The sequence below is a fragment of the Elephas maximus genome, chromosome 3 (genome assembly GCF_024166365.1).
Source record: "Elephas maximus indicus isolate mEleMax1 chromosome 3, mEleMax1 primary haplotype, whole genome shotgun sequence".
Classification (NCBI taxonomy): Eukaryota; Metazoa; Chordata; class Mammalia; order Proboscidea; family Elephantidae; genus Elephas; species Elephas maximus.
The window spans coordinates 73,299,321-73,315,160 of NC_064821.1; the positions used below are offsets into that span (position 1 = coordinate 73,299,321).

The 15,840-nt window shown below is 44.5% G+C and overlaps 1 protein-coding gene across 1 annotated transcript in view; it reads left to right on the forward strand.

Moving 5' to 3' along the window:
* The first annotated feature begins 4,663 nt into the window (after positions 1 to 4,663).
* ZBTB8B (zinc finger and BTB domain containing 8B) overlaps positions 4,664 to 15,840 on the forward strand; it is a 34,798-nt gene continuing 23,621 nt past the window's right edge. Inside the window, exons 1-2 of the mRNA XM_049878633.1 lie at positions 4,664 to 4,682; positions 9,777 to 10,795. Coding sequence (XP_049734590.1) covers positions 9,817 to 10,795 — 979 coding nt within the window. The 5' untranslated portion in view covers positions 4,664 to 4,682; positions 9,777 to 9,816. The remainder of the gene's footprint in view (positions 4,683 to 9,776; positions 10,796 to 15,840) is intronic.

Below are 15,840 nucleotides of genomic sequence, written 5' to 3' on the forward strand. Positions count from 1 at the left end.
ACCCTCCATGGAATCCAGAAATCTGGATTCCACGAGAATTAAAAACTTCCTCGAGAACCTGGAAGGCATTATGCTGAGTGAAATTAGCTGGTTGCAAAAGGACAAATATCGTATAAGGCCACTATTATAAGAACTTGAGAAATAGTTTAAACGGAGAAGAAAACATTCTTTTGTGGTTACGAGAGGCGGGAGGGAGGGAGGGTGGGAGAGAGGCATTCACTAATTAAATAGTAGATAAGAATTACTTCAGGTGAAGGGAAAGACAGCACACAATACAGGGGAGGTCAGCACAATTGGACTAAACCAAAAGCAAAGAAGTTTCCTGAATAAACTGAATGCTTTGAAGGCCAGTGTAGCAGGGGTAGGGGTCTGGGGCCCATGGTTTCAGGGGACATCTAAGTCAATTGGCATAATAAAATCTATTAAGAAAACATTCTGCATCCCACTTTGAAGAGTGGTGTCTGGGGTCTTAAATGCTAGTAAGCAGCCATCTAAGATGCATCAGTTGGTCTCAAAGGAGATCAAAGGAGAATGAAGAACACCAAGGACACAAGGTAACTATGAGCCCAAGAGACAGAAAGGGCCACATGAACCAGAGACTACATCATCCTGATACCAGAAGAACTAGATGGTGCCTGGCTACAACCGATGACTGCCCTGACAGGGAACACTGCAGAGAACCCCTGAGGGAGCAGGAGAGCAGTGGGATGCAGATCCCAAATTCTCGTAAGACCAGACTTAACGGTCTGACTGAGACTGGAAGGACCCCGGTGGTCATTGCCCCCAGACCTTCTGTTGGCCCAGGACAGGAACCATTCCTGAAGCCAACCCTTCAGACATGGATTGGACTGGACAATGGGTTGGAGAGGGACGCTGGTGAGGAGTGGGCTTCTTGGATCAGGTGGACACTTGAGACTATGTTGGCATCTCCTGCCTGGAGGGGAGATGAGAGGGTGGAGGGGGTTAGAAGCTGGCGAAATGGACACGAAAAGAGAGTGTGGAGGGAGAGAGCGGGCTGTCTCATTACGGGGAGAGTAATTGGGAGTGCGTAGCAAGGTGTATATGGGTTTTTGTGTGAGAGACTGACTTGATTTGTAAACTTTCACTTAAAGCACAATAAAAATTATAAAATAAAATAAAAAAGTAAAACAAACAAACAAAAAAACCTCATTTCTTGAATGTCACCAGCTCAGAGAGGCCATCCCCGACCCACAGTCTAATGTAGTCACCGGATCACTCTCCTGCACTACCCTGTTTTAATTCTCTGCGTGCCCTTCAACTATTCTCTTTTCTTGTTGTTTATTTAGAGGCCGTGTTCCTCACCTCCACCCCCGATTAGAACTAAAGCTGCAATCGAGTTTGTCTTGTTATAGCTTCCCAGAACGCACCTGCACTGTTACTTTAAAAAAAAAAAAAAAACAACCCAGACCCATCCCAGTGGAGTTGATTCTGACTCATAGCAACCCTATAGAACAGACTAGAGCTGCCCCACAAGGTTTCCCAGGAGCGCCTGGTGGATTACAACTGCCCACCTTTTGGTTAGCAGCTGTAGCTCTTAACCACTACACCACCAGTGTTTCCTGCAATGTTACTTGTTGTTGCCGTTAGGTGCTGTTGAGTCGATTCCAAATCATAGCGACCCTATGCACAACAGAACGAAACACTGCCCGGTCCTAAGCCATCCTTATAATTGTTGCTGTGCTTGAGCTCGTTGTTGCAGCCACTGTGTCAATCCACCTCTCTGAGGGTCTTCCTCTTTTCTTCTGACCTTATACTTTGCCAAGCATGATGTCCTTCTCCAGGGGCCGATCCCTCCCGACAACATGTCCAAAGTATGTAAGACACAGTCTCACCATCCTTGCTTCTAAGGAGCATTCTGGTTGTACTTCTTCCAAGACATTTGTTTGTTCTTTTGGCAGTCTGTGGTATATTCAATATTCTTTGCCAACACCACTATTCAAAGGCATCAGTTCTTCTTCGGTCTTCCTTATTCATTGTCCAGCTTTCACATGCATATGATGCGTTTGAAAATACCATGGCTTCGGTGAGGCACGCCTTAGTCTTCAAGGTGACATCCCTGCTGTTCAACACTTTAAGGACGTCTTTTGCAGCAGATTTACCCAATGCAATGTGTCATTTGATTTCTTGACTGCTGCTTCCATGGCTGTTGATTGTGGATCCAAGTGAAATGAAATCCTTGACAACTTCAGTGTTTTCTCCGTTTATCATGATGTTGCTCATTGGTCCAGCTGTGAGGATTTTTGTTTTCTTTATGTTGAGGTGAAGCCGTACTGAAGGCTGTGGTCTTTGATCTTCATCAGTAAGTGCTTCAAGTCCTTTCCACTTGCAGTAAGCAAGGTTGTGTCATCTGCATAATGCAGATTGTTAATGAGTCTTCCTCCAATCCTGTTGCCCTGTTCTTCTTCATATAGCCCAGCTTCTCAGATTATTTGCTCATCATACAGATTGAATAGGTATGGCGAAAGGATACAACCCTGATGCACACCTTTCCTGACTTTAAAACAATCAGTATCCCCTTGTTCTGTCTGAACAACTGCTTCTTGATCTATGTAAAGGTTCCTCATGACCACAATTAAGTGTTCTGGAATTTCCATTCTTTGCAATATTATCCATAATTTGTTATGATCCACACAGTCAAATGCCTTGCATAGTCAATAAAACACAGGTAAACATCCTTCTGGTATTCTCTGCTTTCAGCCAGGATCCATCTGACATCAGCAATGATATCCCCGGTTCCACATTCTCTTCTGAAACTGGCCTGAATTTCTGGCAGTTCCCTGTCAATATACTGCTGCAGCCATTTTTGAATGATCTTCAGCAAAGTTTTGCTTGTGTGTGATATTAATATTGTTCTATAATTTCCACATTTGGTTGGAGCACATTTTTTGAGAATAGGCATAAATATGGATCTTTTCTAGTCAGTTGGCCAGGAAGCTGTCTTCCATATTTCTTGGCATAGATGAGTGAGCACCTCCAGCGCTGCATCTGTTTGTTGAAACATCTCAGTTGATATTTCTGTCCATTCCTGGAGCCCTGTTTTTCATCAATGCCTCCAGGGCAGCTTGGAATTCTTCCTTCAGTATCATCGGTTCCTGATCATATGCTACCTCCTGAAATGGTTGAACAGTGACTAATTCTTTTTGGTATAATGACTCTGAGTATTCCTTCCACCTTCTTTTGATGCTTCCTGCGTCATTTAATATTTTCCCCATAGAATCCTTCACTATTGCAACTCGAGGCTTTAATTTTTTTCTTTAGTTCTTTCAGGTTGAGAAATGCTGAGTGTGTTCTTCCCTTTTGGTTTTCTATTTCCAGCTCTTTGCACATGTCATTATAATACTTTGTTTTCTCAAACCACCCTTTGAAATCTTCTCTTCAGTTCTTTTACTTCATTATTTCTTCCTTTTGCTTTAGCTGCTCAACGTTCATGAGCAAGTCTGAGAGTCTCCTCTCACATCCACCTTGGTCTTTTCTTTCTTACCTGTCTATTCATTGACCTCTTGCTTTCTTCATGTACGATGTCCTTGATGTCATTCCACAACTTGTCTGGTCTTTGGTCACTAGTGTTCAACCGGTCAAATCTATTCTTGAGATGGTCTCTAAATTCAGGTCGGATATACTCAAGGTCATATTTTGGCTCTCATGGACTTGCTCTGGGTTTCTTCAGTTTCAGCTTGAACTTGCATATGAGCAATTGATGGTCTGTTCCACAGTTGGCCCCTGGCCTTGCTCTGACTGATGATATGGAGCTTTGCCACTGTTACTTAGCACCACTTTTTCTTTTTTTTTTTTTTTACTGTTTACCTTCCATATATATGAACCTGAAGGCCTTTCAGAGGAAGGCCTTTTTTTTTGTTAACCACTACTCAGTGAACGTGTGTTGCGAGTGTTCAATACAAACCTGTTGAGTACATTAAACCATTTCACTTGTTTTCAGATTTCTGCGGAGATCACCAGTTGGTAGACGTGTGATGGCTGACAAATCATAGATCCTTATTTTCAAGGCTGCATTAATATCCGTGACATGCTTTTCCCTCTCCCAACAAAAAGACTATGTATTTCTCAAGTCCCTCAAGTGGGACTCAAAAGACGGAACTGAAATTCAAGGTTTTACAAGCACTGGTCAGTGTGCCAAGGAGCCCTGGCGGCGCAGTGGTAAAGCGCTTGGCTGCTAACAGAAATCTCGCCGGTTCAATCCATCAGGCGCTCCTTGGGAGAAAGATGTGGCAGTGAAGGTTTAAAAAAAAAAAAAAAGGTTTACAGCCTTGGAAATCCTATGGGGGCAGTTCTACTCTGTCGTGTAGGGTCACTAGGAGTAGGAATTGACTTGAGGGCAACAGGTTGGCTTTGGTTTTGGTTGGTCTGTGCCCCTTTTTAGCATCTTGGTACTTGTAGTTTTGTCCACTGTATTATTGCCCATAGAACCAACGCCGAGACCACAACTCCCGTCACCCCGCGAGCACCGGTCAGAGCGCATCCTCCGGAGCTAGCGCCAGCGCCACTGACTAACCTGCTGACCGAGGTGCCCGCCTTCCTGTACCCAAAATCCTCTGTGATTGGTCAGCTGCCCCGCCTCTCACCGGAGGGGACAGCAGGTAAATGAAAGGGGGGCGTGTCGGTGCGCGTAGTGCTGTGGCGGCGCGGCTGGGGCCGGCTGGAAGGTGAGAGCCGTTATTCGGCATTGCGCCTCCGCTTTTCTTGGATTGGGGTGGGTTGAGGGCCCCCCTGGAGGCCGACCCGAGGGGCAGCGGGCAGGGATGCCCCTTCTCGGTCGGCCTTCTTCGGATCGCTGAACCCCTGGCTACCGTCGGGACCTCCGCCGCGCCAACCCCCGCGTGATGACCGGCCCCCTCCTTCCCTCCCACCGTGGAAGGGGCGGGCGCGGCGACCGATGCCTCCCCCTTCACTGGCACTGGGCTGCCCCGGAGTCGTCCAGCCCGGTGGTCGGGGGCGCCGGCTTATTCCGACCGTGCCTGGGGCACGACGGCTCGGCCAGTGCCCCCCGCAGCGATGGTCACTTTGTCCGCGGGAGGACGCGGGAGGGGCAAGGCCCCAGGGCCCCACCCCCGGGAACGGCGAGTCGCCCCCGTAGCTGGTTTCGGTGGCCCCCGCATGGTCTTCTGGCTATCCTTGTCTTGCGAGCAATTTCCCGGGTAAACCCAAGATGCAGTTGGCCCTGAAATTTCTTTCTGTAGAAGTGGAAACTCTTTTCCGTGACGATTCCCCTCCACTCCGTGCGTTGGGGAAATTCCCCAGCGTTGGCACTGTGTCCCGGAGGCTTTGGGAGACAGCTTCACGTAGTGGTTAAGGGTGCCAGCTATGGAATCGCACCGATCTCGGTTGCAGTCCTAGCTTGGGCGTTTTGTCTCGTATCTTTGAACCTCAGTTTTCTCAGAAAAAGAGGATGTAATGATAGTACCAGCTTCGCTGAGTTATTATAAGGTTAAAATTAATTGATGCCTGTGAAGTACTTTGTACAGTGCTTCATAAAGAGTGGTGCTCAGTAAATGCTAGCGATTGAGGAGCCGATTTTTATTCTCTGCTGGTGGGACTAGGGGAGTCTCGTCAGTCGCTGGGTGGAATTCAAGGCTGCTTTTGGCGCCTAAATGACGACCATCCCTCCATCTGGCTAGGATCTCTCAGGAGAATGTGGGAGTTTGTATTGCAGATGGTGGTGTTGGCATTTGCCCTGTCCTGGAGGACAGGGACCATGTTTGGTTCCTTTTTCTATTCCTGGCATCCTCCTTGTGTCACCATTGTTGTGGCCAGTAACTGTTGAATTGAATTGGAGAGGTTGGGATGGTCCTTGCCAAGGTGTTGATAATTGTGCTTCTGAGAGCCTTAGAGGATAAGAGCTTCTTTTCTGGGAGAGGTGGTGATCTTCAGGATGTCCCAGGGACGCAGAGCACAGAAGCCAATCGGGGTTGATATGAATAAATATTTTCACAGGATATGCCAGGTGTGGCACTGGCGAAAGGTTTGAAGAAAGTATGTGGATTGACTGTTTCACAGAGTCAGGGAGTATTTTCATGACCCAATAAATAGAGTCTAGGATATTTGCAGAGGAAGTGGGTTTTGGGTACTATTGCTGGAAAGGAGCATCTTCCGGAAAAGGTGTAAGTGCTGCCAGAGGAGGCCCTGTGGGCCAGACCATTCTAGAAGTTAAGAAGTACTGTTGTGTGTACTTGTATATTTTTCTCTCTGGTTTATCAGCTCCTGCCCCCTCTTCCCCCACCCCTTTTTTCTTAGTTAAAAAAAAAAAAAAAGTAGTACCTGCTCATGGTAAAACATTCTAACAGTACAGAAAGGTTTAAAATGAAAAGCGAAGATCCCTCGATCTACCTCTTACTTCTAATCCCTCTCCCAAGTGTAAAACAAACAAAAAACCCATTGCCATGGAGTCAATTCTGACTTAAGACAACCCTGTGTGTTAAAGAGTAGAGCTTCTCCATAGGGTTTTCTTGGCTATAATCTTTATGGAAGCAGATCACCAGGCCTTTCTTTGGTGGAGTCGCTGGCTGGACTCGAACTACCAACCTTTAGGTTACTAGTCTAGAGCAAACTGTTCTCCCCAAGGATAACCAGTCTTAACTCTTCTATAACCTTCCAGGAAAAAAAAATATGCACATAGCAGCAAAAGCACATGAACAGATGGGATCAGACTATGTGTTTTGTTTTACATCTTGCCTTTTTCTCTTAATATATCTTGATGGCCTTTTCATATCAACATACACAACTCTAGCTCATTAAAAACATGGTTGCATAGTATCCCACTGTGTGGTTGTTCTGTAAGTGACTTCACTAATCCTTGATTGATGTCCATTCAGAGTGTTTCTACTTTTGTACTTGTGCAAAAACCTGGTGCAATGGACATCTCTAAACTTATATTTTGATGTATTTTTGTGAATATACTGCACACAGTACATTTTCAGCAATGACTTTTTGGGACAAAAGATGTGTGCATTTTAAGTTTGATTAGTATTGCCAAATTCTCCTCCAAAATGGTGTTCCAGATTACACTCCCGCTGACACTAAGTATTAATACATTGAAAAATGTTTACCAATCTGATAGGTTTCCTGTCAATTCTGTGGAAGAATAAAATGTAGTATTTAAACACAGCATTTTTCTGTATTGTATTTTTATCTTAATATTTTGATTGTCCTAGGCAGTAGCAGGAACTGCTGAGAAGACTTGGTTTGAACGGTGGGGAGAGGTTTGAATAACGGAAACCTCAGCCCTGTGAAGATTTTCAGGATTAATTTCTTTGAGATAATAGAATTTTTCAGGTATCTGACAGTTCTCCTTTTGAAACCAAAATGTTAGTTTTTACTACTTTGGATGAGAAAATTCTCAAAATTATGACATAAGTAATTTGAGTTTAAAATGACTATAAAAATAAAAGAATCTTCTTGATGCCTCAGGCACATCCTTAGGAACACCAGCCATTGCACTGGGCTATAATTTAGTGATGCCTGTGGGCCATTTTGAGTATATAGGAGCTTTTAATGCCCTTAGCTAAATGGCCTCAGGCTGATATTTTGAAAAAAATTCTTAGGTCTACTTTTTATAACTTTTTGACTTTTTCCTAGCTGTCATTTCTCACTTTTAAGTTTGTTGGTTTCTTCGCTTATAGGGGCTCCTTCTTCTCTGCTTCTCTTCCTACTTGGTTCTCTAGTTTCTAAACTTATTGCATTGCTAGTTGTAAATGTGTAAAAAAAGGTGTAAATGATCATTTAATAAGGCTGAGCTGGCTCTTTATGAGTAAAATCTATGCAGTGGTGTGTAGGCCTTGGGCAATCCATTTTGCTAGTAGAGGAGCCTTTTCTTTTTTTCTGAGTTTTTCTGGTTGGGTGAGGTATGATTGTGCCCCCTTTGTGGAAAGGAAGAGTGGTTAAAGAGTCGTTAGTAGTAGCTGGCAGCTGTAACTAAACCTTTTTTGATGCCAGTAGAGGGAGATGATGAACTTGGTTGTAGGAACTTCTCTGGGCTCAAAGGGTCAGCAAATAAAAGTGGTGGCTGGTTTGTGTATAGTTTGTGTGATGGAAAAAGGTGGAGGGGAGACCTTAAGGAAGAAGGTCAGCCACTAGGAGGATTTTAACTTGATTTATACTTGTTATATTTAGCAATTAAGAAGGGAGTACTGTATTCCTTCTTACTTAGCAAACCTATTTGTCCAAAGTACTCTGCCAGGGGCTGTGGAGGATATCAGATTGAATGTGATGGGACTTGTGTCATCAAGGGACTTGTGGGCCACTGACAGAGAAGGGCCAGTACAGAAATAATACACAGGAGTGACCCATGGATAGTGGAGTCAACCAGTTAGGAGTCTGTCTGGTACAAGTGACAGAAAACCCAGCTCAGACCAGCTAAAGCAAAAAGGACCGTAATTGGCTTCTGGCACTGCTTGAGTTGGGGCTCAGGTGGCATCTCTGGGATCCATCTGTTGGACCTGACTCAGCTGGCCGGTAAGCTTTCTTAGTCTGGTTCCCCTGGTGGTGTGGCAGCAGTATCCCTCCTCACACCCCACATGTCCGCAGAGCAAAAAATGTGCTCTTTCAAAATCCCCAGAAAACATTTTATTGCTTCTCATTGGCTCTCACCCAGTCACATGGCCATCCCTGAGCTAATCACTATGGTCAGAGGGTGGGATACAGTCTACATTACATTTTATACATCCAGAGCCTGGGGATGGAGCCAGCTTTATGCAAAGCGTATTGGCTGGGAATGGGGGATGAGTGGTTCCATCAAAGCCAAAAAGGGCACTAGAACGATAAGAACCAAAAGTTCTGACAGCTGAGGCTATTACTTGCCAGTCTCCAAGTTTCAAATTAGGAGCCCCTGAGTGGCGCAAATGGTTACGCACTCAACTACTAGCTGAAGGGTTGGCTGTTGGAACCCACCTGGAGGTGCCTTGGGAGATAGGCCTGACGATCTGCTTCTGAGAGGTCACAGCCTTGAAAACCATATGGAGCAGTTCTACTCTGTACATACGGGGTTGCCATGAGTCAGAATCAACCCAACAGCGGCTAACATAACAAAGTTTCTAATTGGGATGTGGGAAACTGAACGGTAATTCTTAGATTTGAGCATTGTCTATATTTTGAGCCTTGAAGAAAATATCGTGTAGAGAAGATGGTCTCTGGACTCTGATTTGAGACCTGGTCCTAATGCCAGCTGGGTCATCATCTCCTACCCTCTCTGAGTCTTGATTTCCTTATCCTAAGTATGGGGACAATATGCATACTTACTCTTAAAGCTTTTATATTAATTTAAATAATAAGATTTATTAAAATTCTTATAAGAATTTATTGAAATAATCCATGTAAAACTAAGTACTGTGCCCACATACAGTTAATGATAAAAACATAATACATTGCCGTCAAGTCAATTCTGATTCCTAGCAACTTTATAGGACAGAGTAGAACTGCACCCATAGGGTTTCCAAGGCTGTAATCTTTACGGAAGCAGGCGATCACATCTTTCTGCCTTGGAGTGGCTGGTGAGTTTGAACTGCTGACCTTTTGGTTTGCAGCCCAGTATTTTAACTATTGTGCTACTAGGGCTGCTATTTTTGTTGTTTTTCATGATTAACCTAGTCGGATAACTTCTGATTTTTGATAGATCCAAAAACACCCCATATCATAAGGACACTACGGAACTGGGTTTTGAAAGAAACTAAGAAAAATAAAAAACCAACATCTTATTTGTAAGGTGGGGATTTGTGTATTAATGTAAAAAAAAAAAATCTTGGCAGAGACAGAGGCTACTCCAGAGCAGCAGCAGCTGGTGGAGAAATGGAGATGCAATCCTATTATGCCAAGCTCTTGGGGGAGTTGAATGAACAGCGCAAGAGGGACTTTTTCTGTGACTGCAGCATCATTGTGGAGGGGCGGATCTTCAAGGCCCACAGGAACATTTTATTTGCCAACAGCGGCTACTTCCGAGCCCTGCTCATTCACTACATCCAAGACAGTGGGCGGCACAGCACTGCCTCCTTGGATATTGTCACCTCTGATGCCTTCTCCACCATCTTAGACTTTCTTTATTCTGGAAAGTTGGATTTGTGTGGTGAGAATGTAATTGAAGTTATGTCAGCTGCCAGCTACCTGCAGATGAACGATGTGGTGAACTTCTGCAAGACATACATCAGGTCATCCCTTGATATTTGCCGCAAGATGGAGAAGGAGGCGGCAGTAGCTGCAGCGGTGGCAGCAGCAGCGGCGGCAGCAGCAGCGGCTCATCAGATGGACAGTGGAAGCCCTAGTTCAGGCGGGGAAGTAACCTCCTGTGGTACTAAGAGTTTGGTCTCCTCTCCGGCCCAGGAAGAAGAGAGTGTGGACTGTCCAAGAGCATCCCCTTGCGGTGACTGTGGAGGCTGCCACCCTTTGGAGCTGGTGGTGAAAGACAACCAGGGTGGTGGTAGCTCAGCTGTCAGTGACCTTCCTACTCCACCCAAACGGATAGAGCCCAAGGTGGAGTTTGATGCCGATGAGGCGGAGGTGGAGGTTGGTGAGCAGCTGCAGCAGTACGCTGCCCCACTGAGCCTGGCTCAAATGGAGGAGGGCTTGCCCAGCGGCCAGGCCGTTGACTTAGCTTATAGTAACTACCACGTGAAGCAGTTCCTGGAGGCACTCTTGTGCAACAGTGCTGTCCAGAGCAAATATGATGTGAACCATCACTTTTCTCCAACTTTGGAGGCAAGACCAGATGGTGCAGGAGTAGCCATGAGTTCCATGATGGATGTCCAGACTGACTGGTATGGAGAGGACTCAGGTGAGCTCAGCCAGCGCCATCAGCATTCATTATCTCCGCTGGCCATTTAGCCTGCACCATCTGTGCTCTGTACTTTCCATCATCATGATCATTGTCACCTCTGCTGTCATGACTACCGTCATCTTCACCATCATCACCACCACTATCATCAGTACTACCACCACCAGCATTGCCACCACCCTTTCCATTACCACCATCAGTAGGTATTAATTGAGCACCTGCTGTGTGCAGGGCATTGTTTCTTCATGTATGTTTGTGTTTTACCTCCACAACTAGAGTATAAGTGTTTGGATTTATGGAAAGTATCCCACTCTCTTCCACTAACCAGCAGTGGGACGTTGGTTAAGTCATTGAATCTCTTTGAGCCTTTTTTGTCATCTGTAAAATTGAGATAAGCACTCCTGCCTTGCCTTTCTCACAGGGTTGTTACTCGGGCCAAATGAGAAGGTTTTCAAAATGTTTTCTCACATTTGATAATGTGTCCTCTACACGTAGGACATTTATACTTCTCTCTCTGTCATGGCACCTGGCACATAGTAGGCATTCAATGAACATGTTGGGGTTGATGGTGCTATCTACTTGAAAATATTTTAGAGTCAGATAGCATTTGGCTTCATGTGAGTACATTTCTTACATCTCTTTGTAGGTTTTTGTGTTTTAGGAGAACTTGATTGTTTCCCTGAACGATTTTGAGAGGTGAGCTTAACATTGTTAACTTTTCTTAACAGGTGAGATAAATGTGTTATAAGGTGTCTTGTAGGAGACAGAGAGAAACTTGGCTGCCATCTTACTAATGAAAGTACTTTCAGAGCTTCAAGCCAAGAAATTAATGAATCCCAACATTTCTCTTTCACCCTTCAATATTTTTAAAAATATTTGATTGTGTTTTAGGTGAAAGTTTACATAACAAATTAAGTTCCCATTTAACAGTTTTCACACAGGTTGTTCCATGACATTGGTTATATTCTTCACAACGTGTCAGCGTTCTTACTACTTCCATTCTGTTTGTTCTGCTTCCATTAATCTAGCTTCCCTGCCCCTCCTTAGCTTCTCATCTTTGTTTTAAGGTAAATGTTGATTTCTCGGTCTCTTATAATTGCTTATTTAAGGGATCACATTTCTCATGGGTGATATTGTTTATTTTATAAGCCACTCTGTTATTTGGATGAAAGGTGATCATCAGGAGTGGCTTTAATTCCAAGTTCAAAGGGTATCTTAAGGTGATAATCTTGGGGGTTCCTCTGGTCTCTTTTGGTCCAGTAAGTCTGGCCTTTTTTAGGAATTTGAGTTTTGTTCTATGTTTTTCTCCCTTTCTATCCAGGACCTTCTATTGTGTCCCTCATCAGAACAGCCAGTAGCAGTAGCTGGGCACCATCTAGTTCTGGTCTCAAGCTAGATGACGCTGTGGTTCATGTGAGCTCTTAGTCTGTGGACTAGTTCCTGCTTTAAGTTTTTGGTTTCCTTCATTCTCTTTTGTTCCAGATGCATAGAGACCAATGGTTGCATCTTAGATGGCTCACCTTTCAGTATTGATCAGTGAAAGTCTTTTAAATAAGGGATGATTGGCTGCTTTTATTCATTACTAAATGGCTGTCTTGGGACTTTTTAATTTCATTTTTCTTTAAGCAACAACACTCTGTATGTCTGATTCCAACAAGACTCGAAAATGCTGTTTCTGGTCTTCAGAGACACTGGCTTAGCTAGCATTTGGAAGGCAATGGTTTTCTCAGCAACCACATTATGGGAACTTGTTGAAACCCTTATTTCCACTCGCATAATAGTATTTCATAGATTGTGACGGCTCTTTCACATCCATTAGACCCTCATAACGCCTCAGAATTTGGCAGAGTAAGTATGGAGAAACTGAGACCCCGAAGAATTAAGTGAATTTCCCGAGAATGCAGAGCTGGTAAATAAGTGGCACAGCTAAAGCTAGAACCCTGGGCTGGCTTCATTTTACTGATTAAACAAATTGTGAAGGCAGCACAAATGGATAGAGGTTTACGGTTCAGGGATTTTTGTCTTTCAACCCTTCTGCCTATAAGCACAATAAGTGTCAAGAAATAGTCATTTAGCTCTATGCCATCTCTCCACTCATGCCTAGTCTTTATCAGTCTGTAAACTCAGATTCCTAACTGCAGGGTGTTGTGGAAGGCAGCTCCCGTGGCACGTGGACGTGTCTGTTGCCTACCAAGTTTTGATTTCCATTCACATGGCCACAGGATAAATTTACTCCAAGTGCCAGGGCACAGAGTAGGATTGATTTGTTTGTCCATTCATATATTTTTCCCAATGGCTGTAATCTTTTGGAAGTAGATTACCATGCTTCCTTTTAGAGGCAACTCTGGGTGGATTTGAACCACCAACCTTTTGGTTAGTCACTGAGTGCTTAACTGTTTGTGCTACCTAGGGACTCCTTGGTCATTCATATTTTTTTAACAAATGTTTGAGCACCTTCCTTGTGCTTGAGATAAGTTGGACATGGATCCAGACCTCAAAGAACTAATGGTATCTTCGAGGCAATGGAGCAGATATATAAATGACATTACAAGGTGGAAATGTTCTCAGACAGAAGTATGAATTTCACAGTAGTCTAAGAGAAGAAATGGCTTCCCATTGGGAAATCAGGGAGAGCTTCATGGAAGTGGTATTTGAGGGTAAGAAGGAGAGACGTAGGGAAAATTAGATTGGTGTCAGATCATAGAAAATCTTAAATGCTAAGAAGTTAGGTTTTGTTTGTAGGCACAGGGAAGTTTTTGGTAGTTTGTGAGCTTAGGAGTGGACAGAACCTGTGCTTCAGGGAGATCAATTTGGCCTCAGCACAAGATGGCGTGCAAATGGGAGACCAGGGCAGGGAGCCTGCTGTAGTGGTTACCATGTTGCTCATCCTTGACAGCAGCAGACACTGCCTAAAGCATAAGGTCCCCCTTTTAGCCCTCTTCCCACATACCCCCTCAGCACCAGCTTCAGCACCTCCCATCTTTTCTTGGAAGAGTCATCTACATTGACTGCCTCCACTATTGTCCTTCTCATTCTTTTCTCAGCCCACTATGGTCTCTCTACTCCCTCCACACTACTGACTACTGTCATGAGGTCAGCTGTACGTTTCTGAAACTGTTCGAATGGGTGGTTTTCAGGAGTTGTCTTACTTGACCTCTCTCAGTAGTTGACCACTCTCCTGCTCTCCTTCTCCTTCTTGACACCGTGTGTCCCTGTTGCTCTTACTTCTGTCCATTCCTTTGCAGCCTCATGGGTCATTTAACATCAGTGTACCCAGTATGCCATCCTTGGCTTGCTTGTCCGACATCTCAGTACTCCTGTCTGCTCATTTGTTCATTCATTCCTTCATCTAACAGATATTTATTGAGCACTTACTCTGTGCCGGGCACTGCTAGTTACTGAACAAAAGACAGTCCTTGTCCTCGTGCTTCTAGGCAAACTGCTTCTTGATCATAGGGTTTAGCAATGCATAGGTCATTGGTGAGCTTGACAAGAGCAGTGTCAATGAAGTGGCGGGGACAAAAGCCTGAATGGGAAGAGAACTGCAGGAATAGATGTGAAGATAGTGAATATAGATGCTTTTTTCAAGTTCTGCTTTAAAAGAAACAAAGAAATGAGGCAGTGCCGAAAGGAGATGTGAGATCAAGATTTTTATTAAGGTGGAAGATGTAATAGTATGTTTGTTTATTGATGGGAATGATCCAGGAGAGAGGGGGATAATTGATGATAAAAGAGAGAGGGGACAATTATTGGAGCGAGGAGGGATGAGCCCCCTGCATAAGTGGGGGATTGGCCTGGCCTTGGGTGGGAGGAAGGATGATTCATTGATAGGAGTAGGAGTGAGACAGAGCATGTGGGTTCATATGGGAGGTTGTGGGTGACTGGGCGTATGTAGAGGTTCTCTTCTGATTGCTTCTCCTTCTCCATGAAATAAGAAAAGACAGCAGCTGAAAGTGACAAAGAGGCAGGAGAGGTTGGAGGTTTGAGAAGAGGGAAAGTGTGAAATAGTTATTGAGAAGAGTGGGAGACTGCATGAACTGCGGAAGTGTATAGAATGGGCAGAACCAAGGGCTCTTTTGATGTTAGTGGTCGTGGATTTAAAGGGAGACTAGAACACATAGTTGCATATTTTTCTCCAGTGATGTTCAGCTGCCTTGCTTCAGGTATGGAATAGTCAGAGAGTTGGATTTAACCAGAGTTTAGGTTTAATCAGGTGAATACAGAGAGAAAGAGAGGGCCGAGGCAGCTGAGGATGTATGAAAGTTGTTGTTGTTGTTAGGTGCCATCGAGTTGGTTCTGACTCATAGCGACCCTATGCACAACAGAACGAAACACTGCCTGGTCCTGCGCCATCCTTACAATCGTTGTTATGCTTGAGCTCATTGTCGCAGCCACTGTGTCAGTCCACCTCGTTGAGGGTCTTCCTCTTTTCCGCTGACCCTGTACTCTGCCAAGCGTGATGTCCTTCTCCAGGGACTCATCCCTCCTGACAGCGTGTCCAAAGTATGTAAGACGCAGTCTCGCCATCCTTGCCTCTAAGGAGCATTCTGGCCGCACTTCTTCCAGGACAGATTTGTTCGTTCTTTTGGCAGTCCATGGTATATTCAATATTCTTCGCCAACGCCACAATTCAAAGGCGTCAATTCTTCTTCGGTCTTCCTTATTCACTGTCCAGCTTTCACACGAGTATGATGTGATTGAAAATACCATGGCTTGGGTCAGGCGCACCTTAGTCTTCAGGGTGACATCTTTGCTCTTCAACACTTTGAAGAGGTCCTTTGCAGCAGATTTACCCAATGCAATGCATCTTTTGATTTCTTGACTGCTGCTTCCATGGCTGTTGATTGTGGATCCAAGTAAAAGGAAATCCTTGACAACTTCAATCTTTTCTCCGTTTATCATGAGGTTGCTCATTGGTCCAGTTGTGAGGATTTTTGTTTTCTTTATGTTGAGGTGTAATCCATACTGAAGGCTGTGGTCTTTGATCTTCATTAGTAAGTGCTTCAAGTCCTCTTCACTTTCAGTGATCAAGGTTGTGTCATCTG